This window comes from Canis lupus, chromosome X, assembly GCF_011100685.1.
Source record: "Canis lupus familiaris isolate Mischka breed German Shepherd chromosome X, alternate assembly UU_Cfam_GSD_1.0, whole genome shotgun sequence".
Taxonomy (NCBI): domain Eukaryota; kingdom Metazoa; phylum Chordata; class Mammalia; order Carnivora; family Canidae; genus Canis; species Canis lupus.
Window position 1 is genome coordinate 8,609,879 of NC_049260.1, and position 24,143 is coordinate 8,634,021.

General features: G+C 43.5%; 1 protein-coding gene across 3 annotated transcripts in view; it reads left to right on the plus strand.

Moving 5' to 3' along the window:
- Positions 1-21,790: 21,790 nt before the first annotated feature.
- The window catches only part of FRMPD4 (FERM and PDZ domain containing 4), a 566,058-nt gene continuing 563,705 nt past the window's right edge, over positions 21,791-24,143 (plus strand). The window contains exon 1 of one of the 3 annotated variants that reach the window (XM_038586821.1): positions 21,791-22,218. In XM_038586821.1, coding sequence (XP_038442749.1) covers positions 22,187-22,218 — 32 coding nt within the window. In that variant the 5' untranslated portion in view covers positions 21,791-22,186. Of the gene's footprint in view, positions 22,219-23,212; positions 23,475-24,143 lie in introns of those variants that run through there. The other 2 variants (XM_038586822.1, XM_038586820.1) reach the window with 2 other exon arrangements.

Here is a 24,143-nt window from a genome sequence, read left to right on the forward strand (position 1 = left end):
AGTAGCCCAGTGCTCTGTCACATGCCTATGTCATTCCTCTTACTTCATCTCATCACATAGATATTTTATCTCATATCATCACACAAAAAAAAGGTTGAGTATAGGGCAGTAAGATATTTTGAAAGAGAGACCACATTCACATAACTTTTTTTTTTTTTACAAAATATTGTTATAATCGTTCCATTTAATTATTATTGCTGTTAATCTCTTATCTTGCCTAATTGATAAACTCTATTAGAGGTATGTATGGATAGAAAAAAACATTATATATATGCACACACACATATATATATATGATTTGGTACTATACATGGTTTCAGGCACCTATTGGGTATCTTGGAATGTGCCCTCATGGATAAGGGGGTATTACTATACTTTTTGAAAAAAAGATTTTATTTATTTATTTAAGAGAGTGGTGGGAGGAGCAGAGGAAGAGGGACAAGGAGAAACTGCACTGAGCGTGGAGCCTGACGTGGGGCTCAGTCCCATGACCCTGAGATCACAGCCTGAGCTGAAACGAAGAGTTGGATGCTTAACTGACTGAACAACCCAGATGCCCCGGGATTACTATACATTATATATATATTCATTCATTCATTCCACAGCAGATCACTGCTGACTATTAAGAAACCTAGTAACAGGCAAAACCATTTTCAATTCACCGTTGGGTCATTGGCATTGTCAATGGAAGCAGAAAGGCCCTCTATGTGTGTCTAGGAGACTCAATGAGAACATCTTCTGCCACTAAAGAGTGGAGGTTGGGGCAGGGTTGTGTTGTATATCCGGGGCTATGTCAGACTTGGAGCATCAGGCATCTCATACCTAAGTTGTCTGGTGGTAAAGAGGGTCTTGGCTGGGAATTATTTGGTTGCAGGAGCTAGAAATCTGCTCAAAGAAGGAAGTTGTACATTTACATTATGCAGTCATTCAGACATGGCAATCAAAAGTGGCCAAACTTCCTGAGAATTGGTGCTGGGACTGACTTTCTTTATTGTTCTTCAACTCTTTCTTAGCAATTACAGGGTTTTTTCCATTTCTGCTTCTCTTAGTCTCTGCTCTCCAACAATGTTGACTGTTTGTAAAGGGCTCAAAAGGGCCCAAGTTACATGACCTTACAGCTCCATCACCATTGACTAACTACATTTTTGTGACTGAGTTCAAATTCTCAAGTGAAAGAATTTGGCTAATCTTTGGTTTGACAGTGGTGGTCGACCTTAGGCCAAGTGATCATTGTTTGTCCACAGCACTATGTTTGGAGTTGGTGCCACACATTATAAAAATAAACACTTGATCTTGTCCTTTCAAGAGGAATTTGAGTGGAATCACACATAGTTTTCAAAGTTTCCACTGTAAAAAGTTCCATGTGGTATATGTATTTGAGATTTCTCATTGAGTGGTATAAAAGAAGAATAATTTCTTTAACACTCTATAGCTATTTCTTTCCTTTCTTCTAATTTTAGTAGCTAGTTCACTATGATATAGGAGAGAAATTGCCAATTTAATCCTAAAATTAACATGTTACTGATGACTGATGTCATCAGTTTGAAATGAAAAAAATATGAATTCTAATAATCACATATGCTGTATGTTTCATGGTTAAAAATCAAACTTATTAGAGGCTGGGTACAATTTGGGCTGGAAAATTTAAAAGAACAGATGGAAGAATTGGAGGGGGGTCTTTGGAAAGCTAAGGAAAATATGAAATAAAATGAAATGTGAGTTTCAAATTAAGGAAGATTATAGGCTTATTTAGCCTGGAGAAGAAAAGACAGAGTAATGAAGTGAAAATTTCCCCCAAACATATGAAGGTGAAACAGGGATATATTGAGCTCATCTCTATTGCCTTGGTATAATATACAACAGCATATAGATTTTAATGACAGCATAAACTCAACCTTTCAGACTGCAATGCTACATGTAGAGAAATTCACGGACTCTCTTTATAGATAAGACATATAAATGTATCTGTTGGAGCAGAACGTGGTATCATAGTCACATGAGTATAAATCAGACAACTTCATTGAGATTGCCTCAAGCTCTGTAAGGCTGAGGTCAGTTCTATGATACTCTAGTAGAAATGAAAGACAGAAGTAAACAGTTTTTGTAATCACATTTTTCTTCATCAGTTATTCCAGGCATGGCCAAATGAATTGTGCTCTCTAAGGGGCATTCAAAGGAGCAGCAATAGTCACCAATCTCTGAACTTTCTTTGGTAGAGTGGGAATTATAAACTAAGGATGAAAGCCATATTTTTCTCCATAATAAAGTAGAATTCTAAGTGACTCTGTGAGAAGAGAGAAAGGAGAGATGGTGTGACCAGAAGTGGAGAAAAGGTGGTGGAAATTTCAGTTAGAGAAATTAAAATACTTTCTTGTAAGTAGTGTGTGGTGTAAGTCATCTTTCTTCACCCCCTCCCATAAAATCATCATAAAATATTTGTCTCTGATTATTGAGTCATGGAGTTGAATCTGTATTAAGATGCGTAGAAAATGCTGAGTATAGCCTCAAGGTGGGATTGGACCAGAGCTGAGGTCACTTGTGGAAAGTGTACTAATATTCACATTATCTGTATTTATTAACTTAATAGTGGACTATGTAGATATTTCAGTGTAGTATCTGGGCCAGGTAAGAATTTTGAATGGGTAGAAGAAAACCCAAGATTGGGATTCCAGAGAGATGTATTATATGACCTTGAGTGAAACTGAAAAACTCTTCGTGTCTAATTTCTTCTTGAAATTAAGATAATGCATATACCACATCTACTTTAGGATATAATAAGGTATGATCACTCAGAATAAAACACAGGCCATTAATTTCACTAGTCCTGCCCAATGGGGAGAACCACGTAGAAGTGAGCAAGCACTGGGCACTGTGGCACAGTCTACCACTTCCACTTGAAGTGTGGTCTGGGATGCTGAGGTCCCTAAAACTCATTTGGTGGAGGGGAGCACAAAGTCAAAATTACTTTTATAATAACATTAAGACTTTGTTTGCTCTTTTCAATCGCATTCTCTCATGAATGCCTGGTGGAGTTTTCAGGAGGCTAAAGAATGATGGTGAATGATAGCTCAGCAGATTGAATGCAGAAGCAGATGTGAGAATCCAGCTGTCTTCTTTAAGCTAGATCTTTTTGTTTGCTTTGTTTTTTGTTTTTTTAAGATTTTATTTATTTATTCATGAGAGACACAGAGAGAGAGGCAGAGACATAGGCAGAGGGAGAAGCAGGCTCCATGCAGGGAGCCCAACGTGAGACTCGATCCCGGGTCTCCAGGATCATGCCCTGGGCTGAAGGTGGCGCTAAACCGCTGAGCCACCCGGGCTGCCTTAATTTTTAAAAAGTTCATAGATATTTAAACTTTTTTCTGTTTAATTTCTAACATAGTAAATATCAACAGGTACGTCTCATGCAAAAAACTTTTTTTTTTTTTGAGGTCTTCTATCATTTTTAACAGTGTGATGGGGATCTTGACATGAAGTTGTTGGAGAACCACTGATCTGCCACTTTACCTTGGTGAAGTGACCCTGAATTAGGGTGATCCATGCACATTCTAACTTTCTCTCCTTGTCGCATGGTCCTCTGATGGTTGGTGGGACCCTCAGGAGAATCCCTCAGAGTACATATATTTGGGATCCCTATCCAACTGACACAAAATGAAGCAAACTGTGTGCTTGGTTCCCTAGGCAACACCACCCTATCCAAACCTCACAACATATTCCATTCCTGTGCTGTAGGGGTTCTACAAGATTACTCTTCTCTGGGTGGCAGAGATTGATGGTATTTTAGACTGAAGGAAGGCTCCTGGGGAAGGTCTGGACTTGCTGACAGGCCTGGTCTTGGAACATTAGCAGCCCTTTTCTGCACATCCCTCAGCATATGAATCGTCAGAATGTTCAAGTATCAGCTTCAGAATAGCTGTTATGGACATTCATGCCATTTGAGACATTGGTCTAGGCAACTTACATGTACCAAGTCTTACAACATGCTTAGGAATTAAGTATAATTATTTTCCCAATTTTATGAATGGGGAAGCTGAGGCAAAGATTTAAGTAAGTTTGCCCAAAGTCTCACAGCTAGAAAGTAGCAGGAGTCAGATTCAAGCATAGTATCCTGGCTCTGGGTTTAATGGCATTAAACACTATATTGTATTACCCACCCTATAGATTTGATTTGTATAGATTTGTAAGAGCCCCCTAGCAATGAACTAGGAGGGGTCGGCTAACTGCTGTAACAACCAACCTAACCTTTATGAAAGATTAATATGAGAGTTGTTCCTTTGTGTTCTAGTGCAAAGTGGGTTGGTGAGGGTTCCATATGGTCACTAAAGACCCAGGATCTGGGCAGCCTGGGTGGCTCAGTGATTTAGCACCTGCCTTGGGCCTGGGGTGTGATCCTGGAGACCCGGGATCAAGTCTCACGTCGGGCTTCCTGCATGGAGCCTGCTTCCCCCTCTGCCTGTGTCTCTGCCTCTCTCTCTCTCTCTCTCTCCCATGAATAAATAAATAAAATCTTAAGGAAAAAAAAAAAAAAGCATTATCAATTGCGTTTAAAAAAAAGAAAAAGACCCAGGATCTTCCCATCTTGTGGCTCCATTTTCTGCCGGCTCTTGGAGTTTTCAAACTTCAGCCAGTTGATGGGAGAAGAAAGGATGGAAAACTTCCCATAAGAGATTTTTATAGGGCAAGCCAGCACCCCCACTAATATTTCATGGCCTTAGATCACTCATATGGCTACACCTAAGGGTGAGGGATGCTGGGAAATATAGTCTAGCTGCCCATGAGGCAAAGGAAAGAGTTGAGCACACAATTACATGAGAATTCTGAAGAATTTTATGCTAAGTAATAATGTGGAGACACCAGGAATATTGCTGGGGTCTGAGCTCAGAAGTCAGCTGATATTTTACAAGGTCTACCAATAATTCTGTATCTTCAACATGGAAGCTTTTTTTCTTTAAGGCTTCCAGGGCCTAGGTCCTCAAATATAAATATATATGGGCCTGGAGTTAGCTATCAAAAAGCTTTAATATGATAGTTAATGCTAAACAGTCCATATAACATTTTAGTGAAAATTAGAAAAACAGAGGCACCTGGCTGGCTCAGTGGTTGAGTGTCTGCCTTTGGCTCAGGTCATAATCCCAGGGTCCTGGCATCAAGTCGTACATCAGGCTTCCCGTAGGAGCCTGCTTCTCTCTCTGCCTACATCTCTACCTCTCTGTCTCTCATGAATAAATAAATAAAATCTTTTTTAAAAATTTAAAAATTGGGCAGCCCAGGTGGCTCAGCGGTTTAGTGCCTGCCTTCAGCCCGGGGCGTGATCCTGGAGACCCGGGATCGAGTCCCACGTCGGGCTCCCTGCATGGATCCTGCTTCTCCCTTTGCCTGTGTCTCTGCCTCTCTCTGTGTCTCTCATGAGTAAATAAATAAAATCTTTAAAATAAATAAATAAAAATAAAAAATTTAAAAATTAAAAAAAAAGAAAATCAGAAAAATACCTTATTTTCCTAAGACACCTCAATCCTATGTTCCAGAAAATTCTCAGAGCAAATATACAAATCTATAATTAATATAATGTGAATGGTGCCCTCTACTATTGTGCTGTGTACATCCTATATAACTGTACAAGAATGGCCTGCCTTTACGCTTTAGTCCTTACAAGTCCCCCCAGGTATGCATGTATATGTGTATATGCTTTATGTATATGAAATACTATATATATAAATAAAATTTAAAGCACAGTAACAAATTGAATGTTTTATTCTTTTTTTAAAAAGGTTTTACTTATTTATTCATGAAGGATATATGGAGAGAGGTAGAGACACACACAGAGGAAGAAGCGGGCTCCTTGTGTAGAGCCCGATGAGGACTTGATCCCCGGATCCTAGGATCACACCCTGAGCTGAAGGCAGATGCTCAACCACTGAGCCACATAGGTGCCCACTCTGAATGTTTTCTTCTGAGCAAAATTCAATATAAATATTTTGAAAATCCTTTCAAAAATTATACAGCAACATCTAATTAATGTGTGATGAGGGTGCATTTTAATATTCTTTATATAATGTAGGATGATGGTGACAGCGGTGGTAGAGCTCCAAAGCGGAGCACTTCCTAGAGGGTGAAAGTACTAGAAGCTGCATCTGTTTAGCTCACAGTTATAGCCATGGCATCTTACACCATGCCTTCTGTGTAGTAATCGCTCAATAAATATTTATTCAATGAAAGAATGAGTGCATTCATAACTCACTGAATATTCTCTCCTGCCAAAACCCCCTGCTCAATTAATTTCTGCATTGCATAGTTTGTTTTCCAGCCTGCAAATCAGCTGAAAACCTTTTTACCCTCATTGCTGTTGAGACATAGTGACCTACATGAACAGTCCCACAGCCTAGCTGGCTTCTTAAATCATTGTGTAAATGATACGTCAGTGATCTTCAGACGATACTTGGGACCCCGGAGGCTTTATCAAAGCTATGTCGGCTCTTTCAATAAGTCCATATTGAGGACCCAAAGCTCTCCTCCACTGTGTTAACACCCTCTGATATGGCCATAGCTTTTGTTTGTGAGCCAGTGTAGGTAGGTCACACCAATTTTCCAGAAGATTCTCCTGGAGTCTAGTTATCCCAGGATATCAGGCATCTGGAGTTAGAAGGATTACCCTTAGGTTTTACAGTCCTGGAAGGAAGTTATATCTGGAAGGCTTTCCAGCAGTATTTTCAGAAAGAAATTAATCTCATTATTGGCTAATCTCAAATATACAGGAAGGCCAGAGAATAGTACCCATTACTTTTCTAATTGAGGAATCCTTTCAGCTTGATAGTCACCCTCTGATAGGCACTTGAGAGGTTTTCCCCACCCTGTATCCCTTTTCTTAATTCTTCTACCCCTGGTTCCTTTCAGGAGCCTTCCTGGCAAACACACTGGGATCAGGTGGGTAGAAGCTGTCTTTCCTAGACCTCTTCTGGAAGGGATCCAATATGTCCCTCCAGAGGCGAAATCCTTCCCAGGAATAGATTTACCTCCTCATAGAACAATCGTTAGACAAACTTTCCACTTGTTATTGTTGACAGCCCCTCATAACAAGAATACAAACATTATTAAGCTTAAGCAAACAGACACAAAGTTTTGTCAGGGTGAGAAGGGCAAGGATTGAATAGGGTGAGGGGTACAGAACTGCCATGCCACCCTGAACGGCCCTGAAGAACCTAGCTTAGTGGCCCATCTCCATCCCCGACACTCCTGTTCTTTTCAGCTCTCCCCTCTTACCTAGTATTTTCCTCTGCCCTTCTCCACTGGCCCCTCCCCAGAATCCAAGGGTGTTCCCAAGATCAAGCAAGCATGCCTGGAAGAATTTACATCAATCCTATACCAGTTCCTTAACAAGTGTGATGACATTTCACTAGGTTACTTCTGGGCAATGACAGACAAGGCCTCAGTAATAATACCTTGCAAGTGTAACATGTCTGTAATTAGACTGTCCTGTAATTAGGGAGCTGACAACTCAGCCACTGCTTGTCACTAGCCAGTGATGCAGCAAGACATAGGAGGACCCATAGAGAAGGACATCTGTCTGACGATTGATGGTGAGGATCCCGAGGAAAGCCACGAGAAATAACAACAAGCCATAGAGAGGAGATCACATTTCCTGATCAGAGACAAAGCCCGTGCCTCAGGAAGAGTGAGATCATGGATCTCCCTATGATCCTGCTCTGAAAGATAATGTGCGAGAGGTAGATTTTAGTGTCTCGCAAAGCCAGGCACACAGCTAAAGACGGATCCGAAATTTTGGTGGTGACTAGGCAGCATGAGAGAGAGGTTCCACATCAAATGACAACTGTACCATTTGTGCCAGCAGACCCATATCTATGCCATTTCCCTAAACCTGCTTCTAGTGAATTTTTTTTGAAGTCTCATTTGGTTCCTCCATTCCACATCATCTCCCACACCCAGTAGGCAAGTCCAGCCACAACCCCAACTCCATCCCGTCTCTTCCACTGTGGATGTCCTAGCCCTAGTTTGGGCCATCACATACTTTCTTGTCTGGTCAGACCACCACAACCCCCCATCCCCACTTCCTGGCTCCTGCTTCTGGGCTCTCTTCTCCCCACCACCTACCAGAGCTGTATTGGAAGAACCCAGTTTCCTATTGTGACTGTCCCCACAGTCTCTCTTCTAGCGTTGCTGACAGAGCCCTATTACCTACTAAAATAGAGTCTTTGGCATGACATTTAAGACCTGGTTTCAGAATTCTTATGTCCCTTATATCTTCTGTTTTTTTTCTAACTCAGTGCTTGTACTCCAGTTGAACTACTTGTTCAGTATATTCTGCGTCTTCCTCTTTTCATCTTTGTGATTTTCTCTGCACTAGTTCTTTCCTCTGACCTTTTCCTGAATTCCCAGCCATCCTTAAGGCCCGACTCCAAAGGCATCCCTTCTTTAGAAGGCTTCTCTTGTTTCATCACCTGATATGTTTGCCTCCTGTTCATGTTGTTCACCCCACGCCACACCCTTACAGCCCTGCTCACAGGGGTTCCTCAGGCCCCATGGCCACTGTGCTGATTGAGGTAGCTCCACTATAGCTGAAAGCTCAGTATGCTAGAAATTAGGATTTATCTGTTGGAGGGCTACTGCTTCTAGTTTGCTTGCCGTGCAATCTCGGGCAAATGACTTACCCAACTAGAACCTCAGTATTATCATTTACAGATGGGAGGTAATAATCCCTGCCTCATAGGATTGTTGTAAAGCCTGAGATGATATGTACAGAGACCTTTTCTAGATCGGAAGCATTTTACCAATGTGGGATATCATAATGATTTATCTTACAGTTATTTATATAGTTGCCTTATTATATCTTTTATACTATAGTTATTTGCAAAATTTTACCTCACTCTCCCACAACCGGTGTTAACTCCTGTATCTATTAGTCATACATTCAGCTCAAGGTTTGATGACCTTATTTGGAGACAGGAAGCTGTGCTGGGATCAGGCAGGCGGAGAGTAGGGGGAGTGCCAGGTTGGAGGTGGGCCCTCCTGTGGCCAGCACAACGGATCTCATTTCCATATGAAAAGAGAGCCTTCCAGTTGAGTATGCAACTAGCAGCCCTTGAAGACAGAAATCAACTCTTGTTCATCTGAATTCCTCCCTACAGTGCCTACTATATAGTAGATGGCATATGGTAGGTGTTCAATAAATATTAATTGAACGAATTAATAAATAATCAATACATGAATGAGATTTCAAAAACCTGAAATAACTGGTCTCAACTCAGCCATTTTTGTACATACATCTTTCTTAAAGTTCACCCTCATAATAGCCTTCAGGATTAGAGCAATTTATCCTTCAAGCAGAAGTGCTGTTATTCAAAGTGATTTGATTAGTTTTTGTCTAGTCAGGGGCTAAGATGTAGGAACATTATGTTAGAAAGACAGCATAAAAGTGAGTCTGGATCTGAGAGGTTTAAAATGAGTCTGAAATATTAAAATATGTCTCAGACAATATGAACCTTTATGGTTTTCTTTTTATACATTGTTGCATAGGAATTCAAAATATTGTTACAGGGTATATCACAGGAAGAATTTATATTCTGAAAATTATACACCAGCAGAATCTTTTAAATGACCTCCCCTTTTCCTTTCTATACCTCATCAGACAAGAGGAGATTCAGTGAGAAAGCAGTAATTATAATCCTTCCCACATTGACAGACTTTTCATATATGCCTGAGCAAAATGGTGAGAGAGGGTGGGGATAAAGATATAAAGGAAATTAGGTGACCTAATATGGCCTAGTGGAAGGTACATTTAGCAAATGTGGCTCTTATCCTTGAATAAAGTTCAGCTAAAAGGATAGACTAATAAATTTTTATCTCACTGATATACAACTGACTGGTAAAAGTCTCTGATCTTGAATTTGTTCCTATAGAACCCAGCCTTCTTTTATTTAAATTTATTTTTTAAATCTTTTATCTTAAAGAATTGAGATATAATTGTCATAGAACATTGTTTTAGTTTTAAACGTACAACCTAATGATTTGATATATGTATATACTGTGAAATAATCACCACAATAAGTATAGTTAATGTCTATCACCATATATAGTGGCAATTTTTTTTTAAGTTTTTATTTATTTACTCATGAGAAACAGAGAGACAGAGAGGCAGAGACACAAGCAGGCTCCATGCAGGGAGCCCGATGTGGGACTCAATCCTGGGTCTCCAGGACCATGCCCTGGGCTGAAGGTGGCGCTAAACCGCTGAGCCACGCAGGCTGCCCAATTTTTTGTGTGGTCAGAACTTTTAGTATCTATTCTTTTAGTAACTTTCAAATATACATTACAGTATTGTTAACTATAGCTGTCATGCTGTACATAATACCTAGAACTTTCTTATCTTATAACTGAAAGTTTGTACCTTCTGGTGCACTTCACCCACTTCACCTATCCTCCACAGCAGCCACAACTGCCAATCTATGACTCAGTTTAGTTTTGGGTTTTTTGGGGGTGTTTTCTCCCCCCAGATTTATTTATTTGAGAGAGAGAGCATGCATGAGTGGGAGGGGCAGAGGGAGAGGGAGAGCTTATCTGAAGCAGACTCCACCCTGAGCACAGAGGCCACCACAGGGCTCCATCTCACAATCTGGAGATCACAACCTGAGCTGAAACCAAGAGTTGGACACTTCGCTTAACTGACTGTGCCACCCAGGTGCCCCTTGGATAATTGGTGTTTTTGTTTTTTAAGATTCCACATATAGGGGCACCTGAGTGGCTCAGTCAGTTAAGTGTCTGCATTTGGCTCAGGTCTTGATCGCAGGGTCCTGGAATTGAGCCCCACTGTGGGCTCCTTGCTCAGTGGGGACCTTGCTTCTCCCTCTCCCTCTGCCTGCTGCTTCCCTTGCTCATGCTTTCTCTGTCAAATAAGTAAATAAATAAAATCTAAAAAAAAAAAAAGATTCCATGTATAAGTGAGATCATAGAGTACTTGCCTTTCTCTGTTTGAATTATTTCACTTACCATAATGTCTTTAAGGTCCATCCATGTTTTAGCAAATGGCAAGATTTCCTTCTATTTTATGACTGAATAATATTCCATTCCATTTATGTATATATGTACACCACATTTTCTTTATTCATTCATCCATCAGTGGACACTTAGGTTGTTTCCACATCTTGGCTACTGGAAATAATGCTACAATGAATACAGGGCTGCAGTATCTTTTCTAGATTAGACAATTAGCAAAATACATGGGATCTTAAAATATCAACCATCCTTTAGGACGAATCTCTTACATATCTGCATTGCAGGAGAGGGGAAAGGAAATAGGAAATACAAACTTCTAACCCACAAATGAGTAACTTACAAATGAGTAAGTTAACACCAAGAAAAGTTAAGTGATGTCTCAAGGGTCACTTCTATTTACAGACTTGGGAATGGGACCAAGAAGTCCTAGTGCCTTGTCTGTTGTCTTTTCTAATGCCCCATATAGCATCTTCAATTTTTGAAGATGTAAGATAATCAAATAAGAGAGGAAAGAAATGAATTATATTGATAGATAGAACTTGAGTGATTATTTATTTATATTAAATATTTTATTTACGTATTTGAGAGAGAGAGAGAGAGAGAGCATGAGCAGGGAGGAAGGTCAGAGGGTTAGGGAGAAGCAGGCTCCCCAATGAGCAGGGAGCCCAATGCGGGGCTCCATCCCAGGACCCCAGGATCATGACCTGAGCCAAAGGCAGACACTTAACTGACTGAGCCACCCAGGCACCATGAACTTGAGCAATTTTTATTCCACAAAAATTTTTTTATTTTTATTTTTTTAAAATATTTTATTTATTTATTCATGAGAGAGAGAGAGAGAGAGGGAGAAAGGCAGAGGCACAGGCAGAGGGAGAAGCAGGCTCCATGCAGGGAGCCTGACGAGGGACTCGACCCCCAGTCTCCAGGATCAGGCCCTCGGATGAAGGTGGCGCTAAACCGCTGAGCCACCTGGGCTGCCTCACAAAAATTTTTTTAAAAGCTACCTACTGATGTTAGACTTATCCTCCGGAACCAATGCTTCTTATACTAATCCTCATAGTTTGTAGAAATTATTGTCATCACTGAGCTTTTCTGGTCTCACCTTTTATCATCACTAAAATGGGATAATAATAACTTCCTTGTGTAATTTATAGGGCTATTTCAAGGACTGATAGAATGAAAAAAATTAGAAAAATGAAAACTTACAAATGTACAGCATGGTTCATCTTATTTAATGCTAATAAACGTAATAATCTTTTTTAAGTTTTTTTTTTAATTAAATAATCTCTACATTCAACACGGGGCTTGAATTCACAACCCAGAGATAAAAAATCACACACTCTACGAAGTGAGCCAGCCAAGTGTCCCAAGCATGGTAATGATTAAAATCAGCTTGTCTTGACTTCCAACCTCTAGTCCCACCCCCACCCCCTTAGTATACTAAGATATGCATGCAAGGTATAGAGTAAAAAATGAAAGAAAGAAAAGAAAGAAAGAAATTAAAATAATTTTCTTTTACTACTTTTATTTTTTTTACCTCATTTTTCAAGAATCTGTCTTTATATTTCTGCATTTTATTTTTTTATAATTCTTGAAGTACAGTTGACATATATTTCAGTATACAACACAGTGATTTGACAATTCTATACATTACTCACTGCTCACTATAGTAAGTGTAGTCACCATCTGTCACTATACAATGTTATTACAATATTATTCACCATATTCCCTATGCAGCATTTTCATCTCCATGACTTATTTGTATGGAAGTTTGTATCTCTTAATCTCCTTTGCCCATTTCATTCATTTCCCCGCCCTCTCCCCAAGTATCCCACTGTCTTTAGATGCCTACTCCACCTCTGAGAATATTGTTCCATTATTCACACCCAATGTGAAAATGTTTGGTGGCTCACTGAGATATCACAACTCTTTAGGTTCAGGCATGTACATATAACATCCTATGGACATCACCCATTCAAATTCAACATGTCACAAAGTGAACTCATCATCTTTCCCTTCAAAAGTGTTTGTCAGGCACCCCATGTCTCAGGGACATCTCCATTGGCAGAAGCATCCAAGATAGACACTTGCAGAGTTTCTTGACCCTCCCGCACTTCCTACTCGCATTTATCATCAAATATGTATCCCTGGGTTCTTTTCCCTAACACAGTTCTCCATCCTTCCACCTTCTTCCATAGACTCCTTGTATATTCTCTTAACTGGCCTTATGCCCCTTCTTCTCCTCATAGCCCTAAGAAGGATCCAATTAAAATAACCATCTGATCAGATCATCTGCTTCATGCCAGTCAGTGACTCCCACCACTGACACCAGGGTTCTCGAACTGGGTTCATATGGAGCCCATGGGAATGCCTTAGTTGGAAAGAAGGAAGAAGGCAAAGGGGATGCTATTGCTTTGGGCTGGAGTCTACATTCCCACTTCAAATAGGGAAATCTCACCTTTCTTCATTGAGGTTCTTGGAAGTAATTGCTTTGGGATAAAACATTTTGCTGTAAAGTTGGAAGCCCACTGACCAAAAGGTACCATCTATGACCCGACCCTGCCTGCTTGTCAAATTTTATCTCTCTCCTCTCCCTTTTTCTCACTGTAGAATCAAGCCACACTTCCTGCATTTACAACACTGTTTCATGCCTCTGTTTTATGATGTTGTGCCTTCCACCATGTAAGCCCTCTGTACCCACCCACATCACTACCTTTAGGGTAACAAAATTTCACATATCTTAAAAAAAAAAAAGATTTATTTACTTTTTACTTTTTAGAGAGAAAGAGAGTGTGTGAGCAGTGGAGTGGAGGGCAGTGGGAGAGGGAAAGAAGTAGACTCCCCACTGAGCGCAGAGCCCAACACAGGGCTCCATCTCACAATCCTGAGATCATGACCTGAACTGAAACCAAGACTCAGACGCTTAACCAACTGAGCCACCCAGGCACCCCTCACATATCTTTGAAGGCAGTGTATTACCACCTTCAAAAAGCATTCCTTCTTTACCCCTAGTTGTCCTTTCTCTCTCCGACAATCTGCTATCCATTATGGACTGGTTCAGATATGAGAGATGATAGATGGTATATTGCCAAGCACCCTGGTTTCGTCTGATGCCCTCTCTGCTACTAACTATATGTGTGACTGTAAATGATTTCACCTATATGGAACATAGTTGATTCAATCATCATTCATTCCTTCATCCAATGATGTTTGATGATCCCCTTTTTCACCTTTATGGAGCTTACATTCTGATAGGGGAAATAGGAAATTAAAAACAAATTAAAATTATCCTAGGGTATGAAGCACTATGGAGAAAAATAAAACAAAGAAAGAGGAATAATAAGGAGTCTGGAGGGTAGGGTAAGGTATTTCTATTTGAAATGGAATGTTATAGAAGAAAGGCCTTTCTGATATCTGGGAGAACTTTCCTGGCAGAGAGAACAAGTGCAAAGGTCTCATGGCCAACTAGTGGAGCAACCAAGTGGTTGATATGAGCAAGGGAGAGAGAAGGGACAGTTTATGAAGTCTAAAAGGAACAAGGAACCATATCACTTATGCCCTTATGAGTGAGAAGGGGACACTGTTGGAGATTCTGAGCAGAGAAATGGCATGATCTGCCTGCTGTTTTAAGAGAAGCCTGCTAGTTGTTGAGTGTAGGAACTCTGGGAGGAACAAGGAGACCAGTTGATGGGCCATTGCTATTATCCAGGAGAGTGATGATGGCTTAGACATAGGTGGTTATGGTGGAACTGGTGAGATGTGTAAATAATGTGGATTTTCTTTTTTTTAAGATGTGTTTATTCAGGATGCCTGGGTGGCTAAGTGGTTGAGCGCCTGCCTTTGACTCGGGCTCCTTGCAGGGAGCCTGCTTCTCCCTCTGCCTGTATCTCTGCCAATCTCTCTCTGTGTCTCTTATGAATAAATAAATACAATCTTTAAAAAAATATTTATTTATTCATTTGAAAGAAGTGCATAAGAGCAGGGGGAGGGGCAGAGAGAGAGGGAGAAAATCTCAAGTAATCTCACTGAGTGCAGAGCCTGGTGCTGGGCATCAATCTAACCACCCTAACTAAGATCATGACCTGAGCCGAAATCAAGAGTTGGACACTTAACCAAGTGAATCACCCAAGTGCCCCAATGTGTGGATCTTTTCTGAAGGTGGAATTGAAAGATCTGATGATTGGCTTGACATGCTGTTTAAGGGGGGGGAAGGGCAAAGGCAGTACCAAGAATTTAGAACTGGGTGACTAGAAGAATAGAGTTGACATTCACTGAATTGCGAATGACTGTAGGGAGGAGTCTCCTCTAGAGGAATTAGTTTTCCGATATGTTAAATTCAAGGTACCTTGTAGACATTGGATGGAGATGATAAGTACGTGGTCTGGAGCTGATGGATCCGGGCCAGATATATAAATGTGGGAATTGTCAGCATATAGATAGCGTAAGGTATCATAAAACTCAATGCGGTTACCTAGGAAGTAAGTATAAACATTCAAAGAGAAGAAGGTCTAGGGCTGAATCCTGGGACATTCCAATGTTTAGAGTTTGGCAAAATGAGGTTCGGTGACAGAAGAGTCACAAGAGATATTGAGAAGGAGCAAGCAGCAAGGAAGAAAGAAACCAGGAAAGTGTGATATCCCCAGAGCCGAGTGAAGAAACTATTTCAAGAAAGAGGGAATAGTCATCTGAATCAAGTACAGGCACTGAGCCACTGGCCATTGGATTGAGCTCCATAGATGTCCCTGGCTACCTTAAGAAGAATCATTTCTGTGGACTGGTAATTGTAAGGGAGGTGAGAAAACGCAGGTGGAGTAGATTCAGAATGTGCTGACAGATAGCAAAGAGAGGCAAGGTTTTGGAGAACTTTTGCCTTAAGGATGAACAGATGAATGAGACTTGGCTGAAGGGGGCTGGAGGTAGGTGTTAAGAGATCTGTTTAAAGGATGGGATAAAGAGCAGCATGTCTGTGCGCATATGGGAATGATCCAGTTGTTCAGATAGAAACATTACTGTAGGAGAAAGAGAGGGTACCTGCTGGAGTGAGGACCTTGGGCACACAAGGAAGGCCAAGTCACATATCCGTAGGGTCAGCCTCCAGAGCATGGCAGTTTATTGAGAGGAACAGGAGGGAAGGCAGAGGACGTGAGCACAGAGGTAGAGAAATCTTTCTGGTTTTTACATAGTCAATACCTGGTGAAATGAAGCAGTATTTTTATTTATTTATTTAATTTTTTTTAAAAAGATTTTATCCATTTATTCACAAGAGACACAGAAAGAGAGGCAGAGACGCAGGCAGAGGGAGAAGCAGGCCCCACGCAGGGAGCCCGACGCGGGATCCGATCCCAGGACTCCAGGATCACACCCTGGGCCAAAGGCAGGCTCTAAACCACTGAGCCATCCAGGGATCCCCTGAAGCAGTATTTTTAAAATAATCTTCATCACAGAGTCGTCCTTGATTCCTTGCTGTCCTTACCTCCCACATCCAATCCATCAACAGGTCCTGCTCAAAACATATCCTGAGCCTGGCTACTTTTCACTGTATCCTTGTTATATATGTTCCTTTCCGAGCCACTGCCATCTCTCACCTGGATTATTGCAACATGCTCCTTAGCTGCTCTGTCCCCACGCTCATGTCCCTTAAGAATGGTTATTCAAAATATAAATCAGGTTTTGCCACTTGAGGCTAAAAAGCCTCTTGTGGATCCCCATTCCGCAATGAAAGGTCGATGGCTTCCCGTGGCATTCTGTGCCCCATGTGATCACACCCCTGCCTACCCCTGCAAATTCACCCACTCTCACTCCATTTGACAGAACCCCCTTCAGGCACACCAGCTGCCTTCAATACTTGTTCCTGACTCAGGAACTCGGTTATTGTTTTGTCCTTGCTGATCCTTCTGTGTGCAGTGCTTTTCCACATGAATGTTGAGTGGCAGTCTCCTTCCTGTTCATCATATCTCATTTTAAATGTCACCCACATTGAGGGGCACCTGGCTCGCTCAGTTTGTGGAGCATGTGACTCTTGATCTTGGGGGTTGTGAGCTCGAGGCCCATGTTGGGTGTAGAGATTGCTTAAAGATAAAATCTTTTGTTTTTAAGATTTTATTTATTTATTCATGAGAGACAGAGAGAGAGAGAGAGAGAGAGAGGCAGAGACATAGGCAGAGGGAGAAGGAAAGAGAGAGGGAGAAGGAGAAGCAGACTCTATGCAGGGAGCCTGACGTGGGACCCGATCCCAGGACTCCAGGATCAGGCCCTGGGCCGAAGGCAGGCGCTAAACTGCTGAGCCACCCAGGGATCCCCCAAGATAAAACCTTTTTTAAAAAAATGTCACCTACAGGGGATCCCTGGGTGGCGCAGCAGTTTGGCGCCTGCCTTCGGCCCAGGGCGCGATCCTGGAGACCCGGGATCGAGTCCCACATCAGGCTCCCGGTGCACGGAGCCTGCTTCTTCCTCTGCCTGTGTCTCTGCCTCTTTCTCTCTCTCTCTGTGACTATCATAAATAAATAAAAATAAAAAAAAAAGTCACCTACAAAGAGAGGTCTTCTTTGACTATTGGACCATAAATAGTCACCTAGTCACTTCCTTTCAATAGAAATGACTTTAATTCTCTGCATATCTATTTTTCTTATTTATGGTATTCCTTTATTTTGCTGTTTATCATCTCTCTTTCCTCTTAAAATGTAAAGTCTATGAGCAGAGAAGCTGTCTTGCTGCCTGATGTGCTTTCCAGTGTCTATAGCAGTGCCTGGCTCATAGGAGAATTTTCTACTTGCGTGGAGCCCAACACGGGGTTGAACTCAGGACCCTGAGATTGAGACCTGAGCTGAGATCAAGAGTCTGACACTTAACCGACTGAGCCACCCAGGTGCCCCCTCATAGGAGAAATTTCTTAAATACTTGTTGAAATGATAGATACCTTCCATTTATTTAGTCACTTCTGTTTTCAAGACTGCAGTCAGATGATCAAGATGCTACAGTCCATCTGAGAAATGTATGAGGCTCTTTCAACCACAATTTACAGCAAAAGAATACTGAGCTGCCATCCTGTGTAGACACCTGGCCCAATAGCAAATTCCTGACACCAGCTTGAGATAAAGCCTTACCAGGGATGAAGAAATTCCTCCCTCTTTACCCTGCGCCCACAGAGCATAAAGGATACTACTGCATAGAGCTTTGGTGACTGACCAGGCAATGATGAGGTTCAATTTTAGGCAAGACACCTGACCTCTGATCAATCAAAGCAAATGTTTTCACGTTCAAAGTAGTGTTCTAGGCAGCTGAAACTTTTCCTAACGGTACAGATGGTCCCTGACTTATGAAGGCTTGACTTGAGATTTTTTTCAACTTATGATGGTGCAGAAGTGATACACATTTAGTACAAACTGTACTTTGAATTTTGAATTTTGATCCTTTCCTGGGCTAGCACTATGTGGTACAGTCTTCTCTTGTCATGCTGGGCAGTGGCAGTGAGCCACAGCTCCCAGTCAGCCACGCAATCCCAAGGATCAACAAGTGATACCCTGACAGCCATTCTGTACCCAGACAACCAGTCTGTTTTTCACTTTCAGTACAGTATTTAATAAATTACATGAGATATTCCCCACTTTATTATAAAATAGGCCTTGTGTGAGATGGTTTTGCCCAATTGTAGGCTAATGTAAATATTCTGAGCCTGTTTTAGGTAGGCTAAGTTAGGATGATTGGTAGGTTAGGTATACCCCATCATAAGTCGAGGAAGATGTGTACTGCCAAGGCTCAAGGCAGCTGTGGAAATCATTCTGGAGTTAATACCCATGTGACTCAATTCACATGTGTACAGCTCTGAACTGGTGTTCAACTTTAAGTGCTCATTTTTTTTTAAGATTTTATTTATTCATCAGAGACACGGAGAGAGAGAGAGGCAGAGACACAGATAGAGGGAGAAGCAGACTCCATGCAGGGAGCCCGATGTAGGACTCGATTCTGGGACTCCAGGATCACGCCCTGGGCCAAAGGCAGGCGCTAAACCGCTGAGCCACCCAGGTGTCCCTTCAAGGGCTCATCCTATGTGTAGGAGTGTATTACCATTTGCATTTTATAGGTAGGGAAACTGAGTCTTGGAGAAGTTAAATGTCTTGCTCTGGATGTGATGCCCTTGAGTCTCTTATTCATTAATACATTCAACAGTGTTTGAAACCAAATTTGGTTTTCAGAAATGACCAAATGTCACTTGGATCCAAGTGAAGCAAATTAAACAGATTCTGAAGGCTAGGTAATAGAGTTTCCAATGAGTAAATCTCTACAAGTTCTAGAAGGGGCCTTAGGGATTATCCAGGCTGAAAATAAAACTTTAGGAGACCACATATGTACTCAAATGCCACTCAGCATTTTTTGTTTGTTTTAGGCAGATCCGTTTCATGCTAGATAAAGAAGCCTATCCCAACCTGGGCCGCACACACCTAGCACAGAGAGGGAACAGAGCTGGGAGACCAGCTACTTAGATCTTTGCCTTCCCGCCAAGAGGGCTTAAAGGTATAAACTGTCATGTTTCAAGGGAGCAGATTCTTCCATTTGTATGTTAATGAAAAACAAAGGAGAGCAAGAATCTCTTTGCCTTAAAAAAAAAAAAAAAAAAAGACGAGATAGGCGTTCAGGGTGGTATGGCTGTAGATTCAGGGATCCCTGGGTGGCTCAGCAGTTTAGCACCTGCCTTTGGCCCAGGGCATGATCCTGGAGTCCCGGGATTGAGTCCCACATCGGGCTCCCAACATGGAACCTGCTTCTCCCTCTGCCTGTGTCTCTGCCTCTCTCTCTCTCTCTCTCTGTGTGTCTCTCTTGAATAAATAAATAAAATCTTAAAAAAGAAAAGACATTAGTCCATTAGAAAACATAATAGGTAATTAATATAGCGGAGGAGTATAAAGACCTGAAGGAGCCAGTTGTTTCTCCTGGTAGCTCTCAGGCTGTGGAGGGTCGGCATTCGCACCATTCATAACTGGAGTGCGCAAACTGGCACAGATTGAAGCCCAAACAGCAAGCTGTTCCAGGTAGACCAGATGTCTTAAAGGGAGGCTGTCTCTCTACAAGTAAACACAATGCCTGTTTCCTGTCATTTTTGCTGTTGAATAACTAGCTATTTGATAACTGGAATAATTCTTTTTTTAAAAAAGATTTTATTTATTTATTCATGAGAGGCACACAGAGAGAAGCAGAGACACAGGCAGAGGAAGAAGCAGGCTCTATGCAGGAAGCCCGATGTGGGACTCGATCTCTGGACCCCAGGATCATGCCCTGAGTCAAAAGCAGGCTTTCAACCGCTGAGCCACCCAGGTGTCCCAGAAACAATTCTTGATTGATGGTGTTATCTTTTTAAGAAGGGTATCCACACTGTTCTCAGAAGGAAGTGCTTTTTCAAAACACATTCTCCAAAGGCATTGCTTTAGGTCCCTTTCCCCATCAAGAGCTGGTGTCCTGCTGCCAGATGTTGACACAGAGATGAGGGAAAGTGTTGATGGCCCCTCTCTTGGGGAAATCTAGAAAGGGCTAAGGGGCAAAGAGCTGGCGAATATGAAAGGCCCTTCACTGTCCTCATGAGCAATGTAAACGAGGAAGAAGGATATTGGGGATGGAGGAGTGTTGGGGAGATGGACATATCAATGAAGAGGTCAGAGACGGAGCAGTGTGCACTGGGGATGCCCGGCCAGCATTGGTTGACTGTGAATCTCTTGAGCATAAAATGCATTCATTCAACAGATATTTGGTAAGGTCCTTCTACTTCCAAGGAACTATTCTAGGCATTTGGGATCCATCCATGAAAACAAACAAACAGACCCCCAAAATCCCTGCCCTTGTGGAGCTTTTGTTCCAGCAAGTACATCAGACAGGAAATAAGAAACAGTAGACACAAAAATTAATTATATAAAGCACTAGTGGGTGATAAGTGCTATGGAAACAAGAGAAAAACCCACAAAAAACCAGTTAATGAGCCCTGAAATCCGGGGCAGGGGGACCTTGCGATTTTAAATAGGCTTTTCAGAGGTCTTTCGTTGGACGTGATATTTGTGCAATGCTCGATGTGGCCCAGGAGCTGTTACCGCTGCAGGCAACTGGGGGAAGAGCATCCCAGGCTGAGGGAACAACTAGCGGGAAGAGCCAAAGGTGAGAGGACACCTGCAGAGTTTGCAGCACAGCAAGGAGGCCAGTATTGCTGGGGCTCAGTTAGTGTTGGGGGAAGTAGAGGAATGGGAGAGAGTTTGGGAGGGGAGGAATAGATAGACATCTAGGGCCTTCTTGGTCATGTAGGAGCACAACTTTGGGTTGAAGGGAAATGGGGAGCTTTTGCGGAGTTTTGATTAGACAAGCAACCTTATGTGACCCACATTTAAAACGCATCTCTCCGTCTAGTACATGGAGAATAGATGGTGGCATAAAAAGAAGAGATTTCTCTTTTTTAAACGCGTTGCCTTACTTATGTGACAGGGTTGCTATGAGACTCGAATGCAAAAATGCTTTAAAAAAGGTACAGGACAGTGTAGACCTAAACTACAGTTATTTTACACAGACAACGGGGGGTTCAAAAGCCGAGGTCCCTCTTGTTTCCTCTGCTGACGTGTGGTAACCCCGTTCATGGAATGAAACTAGTATGTCTGTAAGAAGCCAAAGGAAAACCGAGTCTCTTTATTTTTTAAATAATGTAATTTTATGCCTGAGTTTCACATCATTTAGATTTTTTCAGATTGCTACCGATTTTATGTCTCATTTTTGAAAGAAATGCCTTCAAAAAAACAAAGTGGAAGTACTAGACTCGAATACTGGAGACTTTAAATACAGCAGCAGACCCAGAGAGGGGCAGAAGTCTGGGAACTTTAAACCTATTTCCTTTTCCCTAATCCCCTCCGAGAGCTCGAAGCGCACTGGCCAGATCCTCCAACATTTCGGGGGTGGCATCTTTTCTTTGCAGTGGCCCTGCCATCAGGTGAACGCTTCTGGGTGGGAGAACACACACTTTGTGCAGCCATCTGACCTTCAGAGAGTCTGGGGAGAGATTTTAAAGGATTTTGGAGAAGAGGCCTTGAGACTCCAAGGGAAAGAACAAGAAAAAAGAGGCCCGGAGAAGCCTGAGCCTCCGGGGACAGAGAACTGAGTTAATGAAGAGGGCTGATTACCCAAGATAATTATGTAAAAGAGAAGGCTAGAGTTCTACATGGCTGCAACTTGGAGTTTACTCTGCCTAAGGTGAGTGTTTGTTTATGTGTCCGGCGTTTTGTTTTTATGAGTAAGGTTTTTTGGGTTTTTTTTTTTTTTTTTTTTTGGTTTTTTGTTTTTTTCCTTTTGTACCGGCTGCTCAATTTGAGAAAGCGTCTCAGCTCTGCCTCCCAGACCCCGATCGCGTCCCTTCTCCTCCTTTAGATTCGGAGCCCCATTCCTAGCCGTCTCCCCGCCGCTGGCTTCTGGGACCCTCCTCTCCGTACCCCCGTAGCGAGAAGCCGCCCGGTGTGCACCGTCGCCCCTCCAAACGCCTCCCGGTCCTATTTTCTAATTTCTCCAACGCTCGCCGGGTGCTGCTGTCCAAAGACACACCTTCCCAGCCAGCCCAGCTGTCGCGTCTAGCTCCAGTGGTTGGGGGAAGCAGTGGGACCTCTGTGCTCTCCAGACCGAGCCGCGGTGCTGGGCATCTCTCCCTCCCCTTCCCCTTGACAGACCATCCGGCCCGGATCGTCCCTACTCCTTCCCCATCGCTAGTTTTGTTTATGGAACATACCAAGGCTCCGGCAACCTGCGGTTGCACGGCTCCCCCCCGGTTTGGGGAGGGAGGGGGGAGCGTTCGCCGTCCCCGCTGTGCCCGAGACTGTTAGATCAATCTTTCAGATCTGGAGGCACCCGCAGCTGGTGACAGGAGAGCCCCCCCGCCCCCCGCGGGTGGGGGTAGGGAGAGGAGAAGGGACTCAGCTTGGGGAAGGAGGCAGGGAGGCAGCTGCAGTGCCGCGAGGGGTGCGTGCGCGTGTGCCAGGCTCGCCCGCCACCTCCCGGCTCAGTCTGCGCTCCTCCGCTCGCGGGGCAGCCGGGCCGGCGGGCTGGGGAGCGGGAGCGGCGCCCCTCGCCCGGGCCTCGCCTCCCCGGCGCGCCCGGGAGTCCCCCAGGCCGGGGCGCACACCCGGGCCACGCTCCCCACCCCCGCCCCTCGCACCCTCCACGGCCCCCTCTCCGTGGAGTTTTCCAACACGGGCGCCCGTCAATGGTCCTGCTCCGGGATGCACACGCAGCTCACGGCCGGAGGGGGGTAGCAGCCGCCGCCTCCAGGTGCGGGCTCTCCAGGTCCGCCGCCGCCACCCGCCGTCGCCGCCACTCGAGCCCCGGGGCGCGCTGAGGTCCCGGCCGGCCATGGGGCTGCCGTTGCTGGCGTGAGAAGGGGCGCCGCAGCCTCCGTGCTCGGGGTGCCCGGCTGCCTGCATGGATGTCTTCAGCTTTGTGAAGATTGCAAAGCTCTCGAGGTAGGGGCTGCGCCGGTTCATTTGCACCCGGGGCCGCCGCAGCCGGCAACTTGGTGCTTTATTTTTCGGGAGGCTTGGGGGGAGGCAAAAGCTGGAGAGAGCAGCGGGGCTTAAGGAAGGACTGAAAGGAGGGGGCCAGGGGCTGCGTTCAACTTCTCTCCCACTGGCTGGTGGGGCTTGTGTATCGGCGGCTGTAGAGCACAGGCGCGCGCGCACACACACACACACACACACACACACATGCACACCCTCAGGCACGCACCAATAGTCATGACAGTTTGTTTTCCCTTAGGAAAAACCCCAGTGGTGCTTGGGGGTCACATGTATAATTCAGGGCCAAGCGAAGATGGTTGTAATTGCTACTGGAGGCAAAGCCAGAAGTGCTTGGAGTTTGGGTTCCTGCTTCCTAAGCGGCACTGACCAAAAGTGGCCCCCTGGTCCCCACCCCTAAATTAGACCTCCACACCCTGAAAACTCAGCTTGTAGGTTGACCTGGGTAATTGTCCCGTGTTTCCAGCAGTGACCTAGATGCTGAAGACACGGAGACCGAAGAAAGAGACCTTTTAGCCTTTCCTTGGGTAACTATGTAGTCCCAAGCCCTGAAAAATTGAGAAATTTGCTTCCAAGGGGCCATGTTGTTGAGACAGAAGAAAAATCATGGATTCAGGC